The sequence below is a fragment of the Gadus chalcogrammus genome, chromosome 8 (genome assembly GCF_026213295.1).
Source record: "Gadus chalcogrammus isolate NIFS_2021 chromosome 8, NIFS_Gcha_1.0, whole genome shotgun sequence".
Taxonomy (NCBI): Eukaryota; Metazoa; Chordata; class Actinopteri; order Gadiformes; family Gadidae; genus Gadus; species Gadus chalcogrammus.
The window spans coordinates 17,749,875-17,768,172 of NC_079419.1; the positions used below are offsets into that span (position 1 = coordinate 17,749,875).

The following is an 18,298-nucleotide window of genomic DNA, read 5'->3' on the forward strand; positions in this document are numbered from 1 at the left end:
TCATTCACACATTTGCTAATGGCATTTATACCAGGCCCTTGAATATAGTGGACATTTGTGTCCGGATGTGTAGAAAAGAATGTGTCCTAGTGAATCTTCCCTCCAGGACAAATTATCTCTCTCTCCCTCTATTGCCCTCTTCCTTCTATCTCTCTCTCTCTCGTTCTTTTCCTCTGTCTGTCCGTCTCTGGCTAGCTGCTGCAGCCGCTCTATTCTGTGCCTTTGTTACCGTAGCAACCGATAGCAAAGCTGGGAAGAGACTGTGTGTTGCAGTGGATGTAAAAAAGTAGGAGGGTGGGTTCTCCTTCTAACACAAACAAGCCCACAGACACAGCATGCACGCAGAGACACACGCACATGCACACGCACACGCACGCACGCACGCACGCACGCACGCACACACACACACACACACACACACACACACACACACACACACACACACACACACACACACACACACACACACACACAGACACACACACACACACACACACACAGACACACAAAAATAAAAAACACCTTCAACACCATCACTATATCTATTTTTATCGGCTTCTGAGTGCATGCATTTTGTATTTACGTGGTTATTTTCATGTGTGTGCATGTGTGCAGGTCAGTCTCTCTGCATTGGCATGTGTGTGTGTGTGTGTGTGTGTGTGTGTGTGTGTGTGTGTGTGTGTGTGTGTGTGTGTGTGTGTGTGTGTGTGTGTGTGTGTGTGTGTGTGTGTGTGTGTGTGTGTGTGTGTGTGTGTGTGTTTCTGTATGTGTGTTTGTGTGTGTGTCAAGATGGAGGGTGAGAGAATAAAAGCTAAAAGACTAAAATAGAAGAAAGCATTTTGTGTAATCCGCACACATTGATTGCCGGCCCTGTGCGCATTTTAAATCAATAGGTCAACGCTGTTGTACAAAATAGTGATGTATACGTACAGAGTGGTCCATTCTCACCATTCCCTGCTCTGATAACATTTTCAGTTGGAGTAATTGATTTGCAAAACAATTCATATTTCAGCTTTATATGTAACATTGTTAGGATGGGATGTTGGTGCCTGGTCTACATCTTAACAGCTGTACAATTATACATTTTACCATCAATCATATTAATCCGGCACTTGGACTGCAGTAAACACATCTATGCACACACACACACACCTCCAAGACCAATTCAGTGATAATTTACAATGACACAGGAACATCTTCACCTCACCTCAAAAAGATAGGTGTGTCTAAAGCGTCCACAAGATGTGTCTCCTGCTCTCCTTTAGGTCCTCCTATAGGCCTGCTCTTGGAGGTTAAAAGCCTTAAATAAAGCGCTGTATCCCCGGGACAGACACGGAGACAGGGCATCGACTGGGAGAAGTGGGTCACCTTCACACTCTTCTCCACTGTACCCGGAGTGTGTGTTCATTAATGCACTTCAAGGCGATTCCCTTGCCTTTTGGAAGTTTTCCATTGCTGATAACTAGCATGCGGCATCTGAGTCCGTCTTAGAACTCTCCCACATTTGTGTATTTTACACACACGCCAAGCCTCAAAGATGACAACAACTGCACACACACGCAGAAAGGCAGGCATGCACCTGCCTCTTCATTGATGTCGGAGGAGTCACTAAAATTTGGTGGAATAATGCATGGATCTTTTTAGACTATTTTGCGGTTTGGGTCCCAACTGGATTGAGTTTAAAGAGCAAACATGCTTTAAAGACAAACAAAGACATGATATTTGTGCCTGAACACACACACACACACACACACACACACACACACACACACACACACACACACACACACACACACACACACACACACACACACACACACACACACACACACACACACACACACACACACACACACACACACACACGCACACACGCACACACAAAACGTTATCTGATGAAGTTGGTAGTGATATTCCCATAAGTTGCATCGGCTGTCATCGGAGTCTAAGTCTAATCAGAGTTAAAGGAATCTGCCTTGGTATCGTTAAATATCCTAATACACAATTCAATCTCCAGGCTCATTTATATGCTAATGTAAAAAAGCTCCTCTCTGCATACTGCCTTGATACAGCCATAAGGAACGTGTAGGCTAGTTAGCATGAGTGAGACGTTTGTGTGTTTGTGTTTGTGTGTGTCTGTCTGCCCATGCGTGCATGTATGTGCGTTTGTAAGAATTTATTGAGGGTGGTGGCATGCAGGCAGACGAGAAGAGAAGGAAGCAAGGAAAACGCCCTGGGATTGTGAGACAGAGAGACGGACCAGCAGGCACAAAGACACACAGACACACAGACGCAGGGATACAGGAACACAGATAGCGATGGAGGAGTGAGAGGAGATAAGGGACAGCAATGAAAGAGAATAGAGAAGAGGAGATGAAATGATACAGAGGACAGGCCAAATCATGAAGGGAGCGACACAGATCTTGGGACAGAGAGAGAGAGAGAGAGAGAGAGAGAGAGAGAGAGAGAGAGAGAGAGAGAGAGAGAGATTCCCCTTGGGTTAGTGCCATAGGTAATTAAAATAGGGTGGACAGCACTGGAGACCAGCCAGAGCTATACATGAAGGAAGAGAGCGACAGAAAGACGTCTGAAGAGTAAGCAATAGACACACAGCCACGCGAGAGAGATGGACACAGAGATAGAGATATCGAGAGAGTCAGAGATACAAGCATTGAGAATAATAGAGGGAGAGAGCAGTAGGGAGCGATAGAGATCGAGGCAGAGAGGGAAAGATAGGAAGGGAGAATTGAAAAGAGAGAGAGAGAGAGAGAGAGAGAGAGAGAGAGAGAGAGAGAGAGAGAGAGAGAGAGAGAGAGAGAGAGAGAGAGAGAGAGAGACATCGAGGGAGGGTTAGAGAGAGACAGATCCATCTCTTCTCAGACTTCCCCACCAATCAGTTCCTATGCCTGGAGCTATAGGGCTGCTGGTGGAACACGCAGAGCAGCCTATGGGTGCAGCTAACAGCCCCTTGCAGGAGAACTATGGTTTAAGGAATCTCACGGTCACCATATACACTCGCACAAAACAATCAATCACATCCATAAACTCACGCAGACACAAGCTTAGGCAACCAAATGAGCAAATAATTACGTGTAGTTTTAATGAAAGCGAAAGGCTTGCAGCCCTTTTCACACAATCCACCCACCCCTCCCGCCATGCTCCCCACGTACACAAACTGCAGACACACACATACACACACTGTCACACACACATATGCAACTAGAAACAGGTATAGACACTGACACACACGCACGCACACGCACGCACGCACGCACACGCACACGCACACGCACACACACACACACACACACACACACACACACACACACACACACACACACACACACACGGGCACCCTCACTCACACACGCACACACACATGCATTTACAGTGATGTGCCACGCCGCAGCAAGGGCAAACGCTTCTAACCGCGGCTTGACTGCAGCAAGCAGCACATATACATTCACCGCACAGCCCCGCGCTGGAGGCCAACGCATGAGTATGCAGCACACACGCTCACACACACTATGAGCACAGAGCCCGGCGCATTGCTTGGCCGTCAGTCACTTGGCTTTTGTGTAGCGGTTTGAGTTCAGGTGCAGAGACGCTGGCGGACGGGAAAAAATTTATTGCCGGTGACCTGATAGTGTTCTTCAGGGGAGGAGGATGCGGCTTCGCAGAATAGAACGGAGGAACGGGGGAACGCATTTATCGTCTGATCGACTTCGCCCGCGTTGTGCACTAACTGGTGCCTGTTACAGACACGCACACACGTAAGCATATACACACACACACACACACACACACACGCACACACATGCAGCAGAGTGCATGCACATCTACACACAAACCAGCAGCAGGCACCAAAGAACAGGACACATTCTCGTGTCTGTAAACAGTCACACCAGCAAATCTACGGTTCCCGTTGAGGGACTCGGCCATGAGGTTTGAAAGCAGTCAACGGTCACATGTCTCGGACACATTCTGGTAAACAAAAACAGATCCTAGACCACCAAGGTAAGATTATTATTCATAATCAATAAATATCAACAAAGATCTCAAGAATATGTGATGATATTAAATACATCACATATTCTTAAGATCCTTTTGCCCCCATTCCTCGTTGACTCATGAGTGTGGCCTATGCCAGGCGTGCTACGATGGTGCCTGTGATAAATCCACTGTATTAATATTCTAAAGTGGCAGGCATGCCAACGTCTCAAAAGCAATTAGTTATATATTCAGAGTGCTGGTGCAAGCAGGCGCTGTGCGAGGAGAGTTTGGTGACCAAAGATATGCTGCCGTTGTGATCACCTGTAATGAAGATAAATATAACTGTCGCAAGCCGCACGCCAACAGTATCACAGCTCACGATGGGGGTCTCACTGTGCCTGCACATGCACTCTCTCTCTGTCTCACTCTCACACACACACACACCGACCTGTACCCAGTTATAAGCACATACAAACACACACACTAACACAAGCACAGACATGAAGCAAGTTACATACGCACACCCGACATACATACACACACATGCATGGACACACCCCAAGCAAACACAAAGACACATGAACAAAAACACACACACACACACGCACACGCACACACACACACATACACATACATGCGCACGCACACCCCCCCCCCCCCACACACACACACACACACACACAGACACACAGACACACATACACACGCTGAGGCAATACCTCCCGCGAGGGTCCTTTGTCTAATTGTGTTTCTGCTGTATTTTGCTCCACCCCTCTCAGTTGTGTCTAGGCCCACACTTGCTGGAGGAAAGCTGTGATTGTCTGAAGAGGGGGTGTGTGGAGGGGCAGAATAAGGGAACAGGAAGAGAACAGAAAGATTAACAACAACAGGCTTCACCAGGCTCCTTCACCATCTTCAGTTGTTGAAAAAAGCCAGAAAGGACTTGGCTTGTGCTGAAGAAAGGCCTCTAAATCCCCCTGGCTAAGCCGACATAACAAAGGCCCGTGTTTGGCTTACTGGCTAACAGAATGCGTTGGACAACCAAAGTGAGCAAAATGTGAGGAGACAATGCAGGCATTAAACATCCATATCTGAACATGTATATCCTCACCCAAGCTCACTGCGTGTATGCGTCGGGGATGCGTATGTGTTTCTTTCAGGGTTTTTTTGACAGTCAGATTAAGACCGGAAGTTTATGTATGGATGTTTTATCTGGAAGGGGAATCCAGCTAAATGTATTTTGTTTAAAGGTCATTCACATGCAGATTGACAGGTTGGTATCCTATCATGTGCTCGTGCACATGTTGGTGTCGCGCTCACGTGCACCGACTGGAATCAGCTCACGAGCAGCCTTCTGGGAGCATGTAGGAGGGATTCTAGTTCAAGCAAAACAATGTGATGCTGTGAACGCCTCTATCCGTTAAACAAGCCAACTGCATTAAATAAATTTCAGGGGGTGGGTTTGCTCAAATAGATAAACCCTATGCTGTGGAATAGATAATGCTAGTCCACTTACTGTAACAGTATTTACTGTTGCCAATGCATTTGCAGCTGTAATGCATCTCAGGTCATGTAATTACAGGAAATCCTATTTCACTATCTCATTTCAAATCATCCTTTAAGTGAACATGTACATGTTCATAAGCTTGTCATTGTCATTTCATACCTGCACATATCCCAAATATATTCATACCCTTACCAAGCACGCAGTTGTGCGCGGGGATGCACACACACACACACACACACGCATGCACGCACACACACAGCGGTATACATCTCATTAGCACACAGGCTATCGTCCCACTGAATCCAACCATTAACGTGTATGCTAGCCAGCATGCAGATGCCTGCGCAAACGTGTTGTCATCATTTCGCAACAATGCTGCGAACACACAATTTGCACAGGAATGCAGCGACAGTAGCCGGCTTCTAATGGGAAGAATCAATGACGACAGAACACATTAGACTGAAGGTGAAGGATGGATGCATGCTTGGAAACAGCCGCTTCACGAGACCATGGCCGCAGGGTAACTGTTGTTGATAGCTGTAACCGAATCTACATGGATCAACTTTACTCCTATTAGATCAGGGTGGCAGCTTGTTCAGGGGCGGTTTGGACAAAGCCATTTCTGTTCATTTGCATACCTGTTAAACCTCAAACATGCCCATTATTTTGCTGAAAGGTTGTTTTGGCAATGTATTGAATGCATTCTCATTAGCTGTTTAAAAAGGTTTTTTTTTTTTAAAAAGCTTTGTGGATATGTGTGCTCTGCCAGTTAAAGATTAACCCATTTCAATTGAAGGAAAAGCAGCAGTCTGAGCCAATAGCAGACATATGGCCATTGAGATATTTTTTACAGCAGATTTAGGACTAAAGACTTTCAAAGAAACTCTTAGATACACACTGGGATGCTGCGTGTAATTTGAATATTTGAACAAAGCCAGTCTAAAAGGCATTGGCCTACCTCTGATGGTAAGCATTCCTTACTCAGATCACTTCAAACAGACTTTGTTATGTCTTGTGGATGCGCTCAAGACCTGCGCAACCGAAACAGCAGACAACTGACGGCAACATTATCCTTAAGGGATGGTTAGCTACCTTCAGCTGTGCTAGCATAGCATTGATAAAAGCTTTTATTTAAGGTTGTTCTCAACATCTAGGGACAAAGTGATGCACACCACTCATTATGCATTCTAAAAAGAAACAACCCATCATGGCTGCATGATCATTTGTTTTCCATTTAAACAGGAGTCGTTTTTCTGGCCGACCAAACCTCAATCTCCAAATGATCCCATGGATATAGCACAGCCTTGGTCAAACAGAGCAGAAAACGACTCATTCCCTGCTAGAAGCCAGTACAACTTTTGGTTAAAAATGCAGTCTTTACACATATGTTCTTTAGTCTACAAGCTATGCACGGTATTATAGCCAAGCTCCTATAGCACCCCGGCGATGAGTGTGTGTTTTTGTGTCTGAGAAGCAGGGAAAGCAATTTGTCACTGTTATATGGCGTGTTCTCCGCTGATAGCGGATGCCAGCAAAAAGGGAAACGTATCTCTGTCCCTCGTCCCCCGTTGTAATCGTATTCAATTAGAAGATATGTACACAAACACACGCACACACACACACGTGCACACAAACACGCACACTCACACACACAAACACACACAGTATGTAGATTGTCAGCCATACCAATTTTAATCCCGGGACGACATCTCTGCGCTACCCCCCCACACATTAATGCACGGTTAATTGACTTGTGTTGTGTGTAACAACGTTAATACAAATTCAACGCTACAATTAACTGCTTTTTTTCCTCTTTTCTTGATGGCTCCTGTTTGGGCTTAGCCTGTGTGTGATTGAATGGGGCCCGAGGTGATCAATAGAGCTCATTAAAGGTCCCCGTGGGCCCTCCAGCTCACTTAGATTGCCTTTACCAGCGTTCCCACTCTAGCTTATAGGTCGCTTGCTAGCTTGTAAGCAGACCCGGCGATGTGGCGTGGTGGCATAATTACATTTTAAATTGAATTAGTCAGTCTTAACATGGCACATGCACTCTTCCCCCCCATGTTTGGATTTAGGTGTTATACACACACGCTCCAATTGACCAATTCACAGAGAATAAAAAAGTAAAGGCGAGTGTTTAGCAGGCCGCCAGCTGTTATGTGAGGGATTTACTTCACACATTACATCTCTTTTGGGGTTGAAACTGTGTTGTTGTGGTTTTATGTTCCAGGATGGAGGGTGGAAGGGGGGGGGCGGGTGGGTGGGGCAGGAGGATGGGGTGGTGTGGGTGGGTGGATGGGCTGGGTTGGATGTGCAGGATGATGGGGTAGATGTGTGGAAGGATGGGGTGGTCTGGGTGGATGGATTGCTGGGGTGGGGTGGGTAGGAGGATGGCCGTCATCAGTCACCTGTCCCCCCCCCCCCCCCCCCCCCTAAAGAAGTGTTTGGTTGGGGAAGAAGTGTGTGTGTGCACCTGTTGTTGGCTGGAGGGTGCGTGGTGCGTGGTGCGTGGTGGGGAGGAGCACCTGCTGCCAGGGCTGTGAGGCTGTCTGTGCTGGGCGGCCCGGACAACAAGGAGCACCATTGACTGGAGCTCAGACGTCCACAGGCCCTCTTTCCCTCTCCGCTGCCCTAACTTCTGCCCGCGACGTTTCGTCCTCTCCACAAGTTCTCATGGATTCGCTCTGTTTATTAGGGGGGGGGGGGGGGGGGGGGGGGGGTATAGTCTCCTGCTTTGTCTTGTTTGTTGTATCTGTCGGTTCCCGCTTCTGGAGATAGATGTTAACGCCAACATCAACAGAGAGATCTTAATAGTAAAGGGGGGGAATTTAATAAGCCTTATCGTAATGTGGGGTGAGTTGTAAACAATACATATTTGGGTAAAATGAGAAGCAATCATCATAATAAGTCGGGACGGCACTAAGTGACTGTTTTACTTTTAAACCAACCAGCGTGGCCCAGTTCCTTAGGCAGTTCAATTAGACTTAATACGTTTAGCCTACAGAGAATTGGGGAAAGAGGAGTTCCTGTCTCACTTAGACAAGTAATAGAATTTAGATCATGCACTGCATCTTGTTTACATTTGGTTTCTGTGTGTGTGTGTGTGTGTGTGTGTGTGTGTGTGTGTGTGTGTGTGTGTGTGTGTGTGTGTGTGTGTGTGTGTGTGGGGGGGGGGGGGGGGGGGGGTTGTGTGAGTGTGTGTGTGTGTGTGTGTGTGTGTGTGTGTGGGGGGGGGGGGGGGGTTGTGTGAGTGTGTGTGTCTGTGTAATGGAGATGATTATTCCGGTGACTGGGGAACTAAAATAGCCTCTGATCTAAATGTGTATATACATTGCTGTATTTCTGAATCAAATTAAATGTGGTGCTTTTTTATGTTAAAAGTAATGATCTAATCAGATAGGCCTAGGCTACATTAGACAGCCTAGTTCATCTTGAGTGTGTTGTCATTTTTTTTAATAACGCTCATTGAATGGCATTATTTACTCTTTAACAATTTGTGCCGACAACACAACCCACATACAAATGCTACTTTAAAACGAAGATGACGCAAGCATTCCCATCGCATGCAACATGTGAAAAATAAAAACAATAGTAGCGAAATGAATATTAAGGTTACAGTTTTGTCAGACACAAAGATGACTTAATTTCCTTAACTGCCCAGACACTGCGGTTTGCAACAGCCTCTCCGCCTAATAAAGAGTTTCTCGCTCAGGCTCTGTAATGCAGCACAGCGTTAGTCGCTAATGCAATTGGGCACATGCAATACAATCCCCCTTGCAACACATAGCGTCTCAGTGGCATACATCACGTTTATCTCCCCAATGCGACTCTAAAGCTGCACTCACCACGGTGGCCAGGCGGCCAGGTAGAAAGGCTGTGTCAGGTGCTGTTGGACGACTGGCGTTCACCGCTCTTTCTTCTCTTGGATAATCAGGTGATTTTTCACTTCCTTATGATTTTTTAAAAGCCCCCTTTTTCTTTAGTAATGGCAGCAGCAGCCCTACTGCCGTGCCTCACCTGGCTCTTGCATCTACGGTTTCTGCGCGCGTCCGTCGCATCAGCGTCCGTCTCTCAGGCGCGCACCGAACGACCAGTCAACCAGCCTATAGGCTATAATTCCCCAGAGGAACAAGGAAAGAACCACTAACTAATAATACACATAATTACCACATCGCCGTTGTCCATAGCACACGTCCTATCTGATCTCAGCCAGTGAGGTTATTCCTATTTGAATAACGATTGCATTGTTTTTGTAGTCCAAATGTCCAAATGTCCGCATATTACACAGTTTATATTATAGTGCATATATCCGGAACTATGCGCTTACTTATGAAAATGTAAGAGCGGCTAGAGTAAATGGTCAAGATCCACGGCTTGGTAACAGCAGGGGCCCCTATTTCACAAATACTAAAACACAGAATCCTGCAGTGAATCAATGATGAATGGGGGGCATCTGCTCTCTCTCTCTCTCTCTCTCTCTCTCTCTCTCTCTCTCTCTCTCTCTCTCTCTCTCTCTCTCTCTCTCTCTCTCTCTCTCTCTCTCTCCCTCTCTCAACCGCTCTTGTATCTAGTTAGTTTGGCAATTTGATGATGCTGATCAATAAATATATTTTCTTTTATTTGGATGAATTCTTCAATTTCGTATATGAGTGAAAGGTAAAATTATCTACAAATAATAATCAAGTGAATTATTCTAAAGTGGCGGCCACTGCGGCATACACCCCGATGTAAGATGCCTATGTATGATAATGAACAAATGCATTGTTTTTTTAAATGAGGGTTGAAGGGGCAGGCCACAGAGCAGCAGGGCGAGGGGCAGCGTTGCCAGATTGGGCCAGAAATCTGGCAACGATGGTGAGGGGACGCAGCGACGGATGTCAAGGCCACGCCCTTTTCAAAGCTACTTCCGGATTACGCGCCCAGAAAGAGAAAAAAAATATCTGGTTGCTATGAAATGTAGCTAGCAGCTAAAGCTGGCTACCGCTTGACCGTCAGTTATCAATGCAACGCTGTGTTTAAATTACCCATGTCAAGACATAAGAAGAATTTTCCAAGTGTTGTGCTGCTTTTGTGTAACTATAGTAGCACACAATATTCCCGGCATATCCATTGTCAATTGGTAAGTAGCTAGCTTTAATGCTAGACAAATAGTAATTTATCCACGGCTATCTAGCATTAGTTAATGATGCCTAGCTAACGATACACAGGTACTGTTCGGACACTCATCGGTATGTGTATATTCCCATAAACTACGCAGTGCCTCATAATAATAACAACAACACTGTCATAAGAATATTTCCACTGATGGTTTTCATCCTCGCGTCACGGTGGGTCTTTTGTTTATTCGCCTTTTAGCGATATGCAAATGTTAAGACATTGATGGACCGACGCTTACTGTTACTCCTATTATTAATGTCGTAATGTATCTTTCAGTACATGAGTCTTTCAGTACAAGCAGAGATCATTTGTGAGGCCAATCTCAATACATGGAATTCATTGTGGTGTCTAGATGGACTGATGCCTCATCAGCTACAGACACATCATACTGTGTACAGTGGCAGCATCCTTGACGCTCTTTGACACTTTTAATCAACGCCTCTAACGCTCAAAAATGTACCACATATGTGTTGTATCTAAATGCCACCTGATGTCTTTAAAAATCTGAATATGTTTAATTTAGTATATATAATGTATTCAACTTTTTCTGAGCAGCCTTAAATCAATTCCAAAGTTAAATATTTCACTGGGCAGAATATTAGGTGTTCCATAATGCTGTGACAGATGGTTGGTATTTATGTCCAATATCTCAGGTGGGAGAGTTAATGTAGGGGTTGCTGGTTCTTTCCCTCGGCTCCTTTTGTTATTGGACACTCTAATACCCATGGTGCCCTCGAGCAAGACGCCAAACTTATAACATTGTCTTGTCGCTTTTGCTTTTCACGCTGGCGTGGGCGGCTGGGTGTGAGTGGGTGAATGTGAAGCGTTTTAAGCGCTTGAGTAGTCCATTTGTGTAGTGGATAGAAAAGTGCTTTATAAATGCAGTCCATTTCTGGAAGAGACACGCGGGTCAGCTGTTAAAACCACGTCTGTGTGACCGTGAATTAGCGCCACATCTATATTTTAAGTGCCTCTCGGTCGTGGTGAAGATATGACTCATTGTGTTTCTTTATTTGGTGATGCAGCAGACCGACTGACTAGACCAGATAACATTGGCACCACCAGCCGTGCCACTCTTATTTCAACACAGGGACGAAACAAAGCCCAGGTACATCCATAATGCATCAGTACAATCTGAGATATTGCAATGATTCACAGCACACTGGGTTTTCATCAGACCTCTTCCGTACTGTAAACTCTTTGTCAATGTTAACAGGCATTGTCTCTTCGTCCCTCTCCAGTAGAACATGAACGGTCTGTCCATTCGAGAGCTGTGCTGCCTCTTCTGCTGCCCCCCCTGCCCCAGCCGCATTGCAGCCAAGCTGGCCTTCCTTCCCCCGGAGCCTACCTACGCCCTCCTACCTGACCCCGATCCAGTTGCCGGCGCAGCCGGGGCGGCCTCCGGGACGGGTCCCGGGGCACCCGCACCTTCTCTGGGTGCCCCGGGCCTGCGCTCCCGGCTGTCTGGCAGTGGAGACAGGGGAGGAGGAGGGGCCGGGGGGGGTGGCGGGGGCGTTGGGGGCAGTGGAGCAGGAGCAGCAGCAGCAGCAGCAGCAGGGACAGGTGTAGCAGGAGCAGGTGGAGCGGGGTCAGAAGCCAGGTGGAAGCTCCATTTGACGGAGAGGGCAGAGTTCCAGTACTCCCAGAGAGAGCTGGACGTGACGGATGTGTTCCTGACCCGGTCCAGCCGGGGGAACCGGGTGGGATGTATGTACATCCGCTGCGCTCCCAACGCCAGGTGAACATGTTTACTGATGGTTGTTTGTACAATGAGCTGTTTTCTGATACTGCATGCCACCTATTATCTTCTCTGCTTATGTTTTGTTCATTGTTCGGAAGAGGGAAGCCACCCTTTTGATCATAATGAGCATAGATGATCCTGTTGGTATTTGTTTCTATTCTTTACTCATAAGTCAATACTAAACCCTGTAAAAGTGCAATCATCAGCACAAACCTGCCAGCATCGCAAAAGATGAACAACCATAGTAATCCATTTGAACTCCCCCCTAGGTTTACAGTGCTGTTCTCCCACGGTAACGCAGTGGACCTGGGCCAGATGAGCAGCTTCTACATCGGCCTGGGCACCAGGATCAACTGCAACATCTTCTCCTACGACTACTCGGGCTACGGCGTGAGCACCGGCAAGCCCTCCGAGAAGAACCTCTACGCCGACATCGACGCGGCCTGGCACGCCTTGCGCTCACGGTACGGCCCGACGCCCTCCATCACCCTGGGGGGTTAGTGGTAGTAGGTGTGGGTCACTAAGGTTGTGCGCCCAGACTTCCTCCATCACCCTGGGTGGTTAGTGTTAGTGATGGTGTTCGTTAGGGATGGGGATCATTAATATTTATTGATATCGATACTCCTTAGCGATCCGAGTCTTTATCGATACCACTATCGATACTTTTCTATTAATTGGTGGAAATACAACGTGTTTTTAGTGATGAGGGAAATATTTACAAATAATTGTATTTTAAATTAAATATGTAATTCTTAATAAATATTGACATCAGTAGTTTTAATTATATATGCTAAAATGATTAGAGCACTATACAACTGTATTAGTATTGCAGAAACATGAGTAATACTGTATTACTCATGTAAACATGAGTAATACAGTATTACTCATGTTTCTCACCAAAAACTGAATTTACCGTTTCTTTGTTACATTTGAACGCATTATGATATGATAACCTAAGTCGTTTTACTGAGCCAACCTCAACACATCATCACGCAGCACATCTGAAACTTTATTTACTTTTTAAGATAACTGGCTTGTATGCTGCCGATTACAACACCGATTTCACAATTGGATTACTATTTTTAACTGAAGGGACTAGCGACAATGTCCGTGTGTGCGATTACTGCTCCTACTTTGAGTGGATGATTAAGACAGGCCCGTCTGTGGTGCGACAGGAGAAGGAGGAGACAGTCTTTTCAACTCGGAGACAGTCGAAGGTACTGCATTTGGCCTTTGATTTACAATGCTAATGTGCTTGGCCATTGAGGTTGTGTTCCCCCCTTTACATTAAATGATGTTCGCCCTTTTCGCCCGTTCAGCCATCCTCGCGAGCAAAGTTAACTGCCAGACTTCACTTGTTTTACTTGTAATACCTGTTTGCTTACAATTCCATTCAAAAACATTGGTGGACACGCTGCAGTGATTGGATTGATTTGATTTAAATGCCGTGACGCGACTCAAGGGACACAACATTACGTTACAGGACCTACGGGGCAAAAAAAAAAAATCAATGACCGACGGGACTCGATAGTGTTATCGATAAGCCCAAAGGTTAATGATTTTCGGGTGGAACCGGGATGGAAGCGGGTCCTTGATAGAAGCGGGTTCCGATCCCCATCCCTAGTGTTGGTGTTAGTAGGTGTGATGCACTAAGAGTTTGACCAAGGGCTCTCTACCACCATGGGGGGTTAGGAGTAGTAGGGGTTGTAGTGGTGGTGTTTGTACTATGGTTTTGGTTTTCACACGGCGGGTAGTACAGTGGCTACTAGGGGGATTATAAGGTTCTCAGTTCAAATCTCATTGTCTGCCATGATGCCACCCTCCGATCTGCTCCTTAATAACATGCATACAAAGCAAAATGATTGCCAGTGGCTTTGGATAATAGCTTGTGCTGAATAACTTGGTGGTAAATAGTGTTTGTCCAAACCCAACCTTGTCTCTGACATTCCTTTAAATTATGCATCGTTGGCTTTCCATCATTTTACCCCCTTATCTATGCATGGAAGCTGTCAGCCGACGTCAGCGGTTGAGATTGACAGGAAACACTCTGAGGTCCTAAAGCGGTAGCAGCCCTGTACACTTGTGGGCTCATTATGCTAGAGCAGCATCGGTCATTCGGTGTATAATTTAACCAAAGCAGGTCCACCAGCAGAACCTCATCGTCACGATTAAACGACCAGCCAAACCCGGGTTTCTTCTCCTGTCTTGGCCACCCACGCGCGTGTGTTTGTGCGCGTGTTTCCAGGTACGGCATCAGCCCCGAGAACATCATCCTGTACGGCCAGAGCATCGGCACGGTGCCCACGGTCGACCTGGCGTCGCGGTTCGAGTGCGCCGCCGTGGTCCTGCACTCCCCCCTCACCTCGGGCATGAGGGTGGCCTTCCCCGACACTAAGAAGACCTACTGTTTCGACGCCTTTCCCAAGTGAGTGTCCTGCTGAATGCAGTGTGAGTCCATACGCACACACACTGATGTCCTCAGTGGAGTCGATGCACAAAGCTTTGAGCTCCAACGCATTTGTATCGACGGAGCTCATCTCTCAAAGATTGTGCCGGGCCAAGAGAAACTCTTAATTAGATCAGGAGACATCACAGAAAACCCTCATTTTCGGTAAAAGCTACCTCTGTTGGATTGAGGCGCTTTAATTAGTTCCCAGCATGATAACCGCGCCTTTGTTCTTCCTGATCCAACCTTTGAATAATAACAAGGATTATCATCATAAAAGTGCTCTTAAGGACAGGAAGTGTTCTGTAGGCCCCCCTGTGATCCTGACGCCCCCCTTTGAGTTGGACGACTCGGCTGTCCCTTTTTATATTTTTTATGCTTTATTGTAGAGTGAGATAGAGAGGAAGGTATGGGAGATAGAGGGGAGAACCAACAGCAAAGGACCAGGGGGCAGGTATCGAACCCGGGTCGCTGCGGTCAGGACTGAGCCTTAATGGTACACGCTCTACCCAGTCAGCCACTGGGCCGTTCCTTCACACCGTACCCCCCCGGCTTGTCTTCCAGCATCGAGAAGGTGTCCAAGATCCCCTCCCCGGTGCTCATCATCCACGGCACGGAGGACGAGGTGATCGACTTCTCCCACGGCCTGGCGCTGTTCGAGCGCTGCCCCAAGGCGGTGGAGCCCCTCTGGGTGGAGGGCGCCGGCCACAACGACATCGAGCTCTACAGCCAGTACCTGGAGCGGCTACGGCGCTTCATCAACCACGACCTGGCCGCGCCGCACGCCTGAAGCAGTGTGTGTGTGTCCGTGTGTGTGTGTCTGGGTGAAAGAGAGGGGTTGTTGGGATTTGCAAAAGTGCAACATCTATGGATGCTGGTGCACTGAGCACACTTCCTAACCCCCCGCCCTCCCCCTTTCCCCCCTTGACCGCTTACACAAGAACCGTGTGTGTGTCTGTCTGTCTGTGTGTGTGTGTGTGAGGGTGAGTATGTTATTGTATGTGTTTCTTGTTTTGTTGATTTTTAGAAATGAAGGACTACTTGACGATGATCATATCTGGAATTGGAGAAACTGCATTTGGACGAGGCCCTCTGCATGGAGAGACTTTAAATTGTCACACGTTGGTTGGTGCGTGTGTGTCTGTGTGTGTGTGTGTGTTTTGTGTGTCTTCTTGGAAAGAATACCTCCAGAGCTCCCTCAGTGAAAAAGATGACACAAAATGCTGGTCCAGGCCTGTGTCTCTCCCCCCCCCCCCCTGACTCCCCCTGTGTCTCCTATTGACTGCCGGGGCATTTCTAACGTGGCGGTCCACGGAAGGCCAGCTCTTCTCTGTGTACTGGTGTGGTGGAGGGCCACCCCTTAAGGTTTACTCTTTCTTCTTTCCTTTGTTCACCTGAGAGAACAAAGGCCTAGCAGTCTCGAATGCTTCCATAACCTGTACGGTGGTTAAATGTCCTCCTGTGTTTCACCTGTCCCCTATTTTCCTTTTGGTTCTCCGCCCTTCGGTAAAGGTTATAGACCAGCCAAGTTCCACCTCATCTCCTCTGATTCTGCTGGGACTGCAGATGCTTCACTGTCCACAAACCCCCAGTGGGTGAAAACCATTGAAGGATTGTGGTTTTCACTGTGTACCGTTTTTTTTGTTTACACCATCACCACCACCTACCCCCTCCTCCACCTCTTCCTCCACCACCACCATCAAATATACCACGTTTCCAATACCGCAGATATGGTAATCCGCAGATATACCGCAGATATTGGAAATCAAACCCAGGGCTTTTAGAGGCATATTGACCGGTTTAGAAGCCGTTCCTGTGAAGCTTATTGAAACACAGAATATGAGTTGCAGACTTCCCTGCAATAGCGCCAGTCCTCTGTGTTTGTGTGTGTGTATGTGTGTTTTCGGCACATTAGGCTTTACTGACGTGTGAAGACAGACCACGCTGGTACCAAGGCAGCATCAATATTTAAGTAAACGGTTTAATTTTTTCCAGTTATTTTATTTTTATTTAATGTAAATGAAGATTGCCTCATGAGGTTTTTTTAAACATTTTCTAGAATCCCGGTGTACAGATTGGTGGAGGACGTACACGTAGGGACTCTAGTTCAGCTTTTTTTTTTTAGTTCCCTAAGGCGTAACAGGTGTCTGCTCAGTTTATAACAAACTCTCCACTTCCTTGATCCTTTTTGTTGAAAAAAAGACGTCTGATAGTGGTCATCTCTTCTGCACAATACGTGCATCACACTACCATATTTTTTCCATTTCGCCCTCCCGCTCTACTCTGAGAGCTCATACGCAACCCCTTTGTTTCCCTTAACTAACAGGCAAAGGTATTCCTCTATGTCGTATCACTCACTACATATGTACTGTATTGTAGGGGCCAACAATGCATGTCATTTTTTAATGTATTTTTTTTATGTTGCGATGTGGGTATTCTGACCACCATGCAAATGAGCTATGAACTAAGACTTATAAAAACCAGGAGTACCAGTGCCAGGAGTACGAGCCCCTAGTATTGTCTGTATGTGTTTGTTTCTCTCCCCCCCCCCCCCCCCCCCCCCCTTCTGTCTGAGATCTCCTATGGTTAGCTGCACTAGCTCCCAGTCTGAGATCTCTTCTGGTCAGCTGCACTAGCTCCATGCCAGATAAGCTATGGTTAGCTGCCATAGCTCCCACTCTTAAATCTAGGGTTGGCTGCAGTAGCTCAGATCTCCCATGGTTAGCTGCACTAGCTCCAGTCTGACCCAAGCCACATCTGAGCCGCTGACAGTGTGGTGTGGTGCAGGTTCCGCCACATCTTTGCACAACATTGAACAGAAACACTCCGACCCGTACATACAAATACTACGTACACTGTAGTTTACATTTACACTCACTCGTATACGAATAAACATATACAAATATATATATCTATATCTATATAGAAATGGATCAAGCATGAGATAAAAGCAGGTCTTTAGTTCAGAGTTATTGTATAAAGCATTCAACGTGTACTGAGGGTACACACACAGGATGGTGCATCTTCATTGATTATCTTTAGCAGGCTAGCAAGGATCCTACCAATTGAAACCTTGGTAATGGGCTTTATCTGTAGGGCTGAATAGAAATGGCATGCTATGGTGGTAAACAACCATCCAGTTTGGTTCAGATCTGCTCAGGAGCCCTCGCACACATTCATTTCAGTGACCACAGCTGCTCTTCAATTAAAGGGAAAAATGTACTGTACTAGCACTGACATGAACGCTATATTTGTCCCCCCGTTCATTTACAATTGGTTTCCAATGAAGATTCACAACTAGAACCGGCCGTCCCCCCCTGTGTATGTCCATTCTCATGTGTATTTTGTCTCTTCTGGACTTTTTAATAAGGGGCGGAAGTGGAATTCTTTCTCGTTGTAGTGTAAAAGTAGAAGCCCTTTCTGGTTAGATTGTCAGTGGTGGGAGGGGAAAGAA

The 18,298-nt window shown here is 46.6% G+C and overlaps 2 protein-coding genes across 3 annotated transcripts in view; one reads left to right on the top strand and one right to left on the bottom strand.

Moving 5' to 3' along the window:
• sema6ba (sema domain, transmembrane domain (TM), and cytoplasmic domain, (semaphorin) 6Ba) overlaps window positions 1–9,516 on the bottom strand; it is a 33,255-nt gene extending 23,739 nt beyond the window's left edge. The window contains exon 1 of the mRNA XM_056596635.1: window positions 9,346–9,516. The gene's annotated coding sequence lies outside the window, so the exon portion shown is untranslated. The remainder of the gene's footprint in view (window positions 1–9,345) is intronic.
• A 909-nt stretch (window positions 9,517–10,425) lies between these two features.
• LOC130387532 (alpha/beta hydrolase domain-containing protein 17B-like) lies at window positions 10,426–17,384 on the top strand. 2 transcript variants are annotated; one of them, XM_056596673.1, is made up of 6 exons: window positions 10,426–10,619; window positions 11,683–11,765; window positions 11,899–12,395; window positions 12,668–12,862; window positions 14,644–14,823; window positions 15,409–17,384. In XM_056596673.1, the coding sequence occupies exons 3-6, from the start codon at window positions 11,905–11,907 to the stop codon at window positions 15,632–15,634; spliced, it is 1,092 nt and encodes a 363-aa protein (XP_056452648.1). In that variant the 5' UTR covers window positions 10,426–10,619; window positions 11,683–11,765; window positions 11,899–11,904; the 3' UTR covers window positions 15,635–17,384. The 2 variants fall into 2 exon arrangements, with proteins under 2 accessions (XP_056452648.1, XP_056452649.1); XM_056596674.1 differs by having other exon boundaries at window positions 11,902–12,395.
• The last annotated feature ends 914 nt before the right edge of the window (window positions 17,385–18,298 follow it).

What these genes read in the sequence shown, in the direction of transcription:
- LOC130387532 (XM_056596673.1), top strand. Translation starts at nt 11,905, where the DNA reads ATGAACGGTCTGTCCATTCGAGAGCTGTGCTGCCTCTTCTGCTGCCCC. An exon ending in CGCTGCGCTCCCAACGCCAG is followed by an intron (nt 12,396 to 12,667) that starts GTGAACATGTTT and finishes ACTCCCCCCTAG; the next exon opens with GTTTACAGTGCTGTTCTCCC. An exon ending in TGTTTCGACGCCTTTCCCAA is followed by an intron (nt 14,824 to 15,408) that starts GTGAGTGTCCTG and finishes CTTGTCTTCCAG; the next exon opens with CATCGAGAAGGTGTCCAAGA.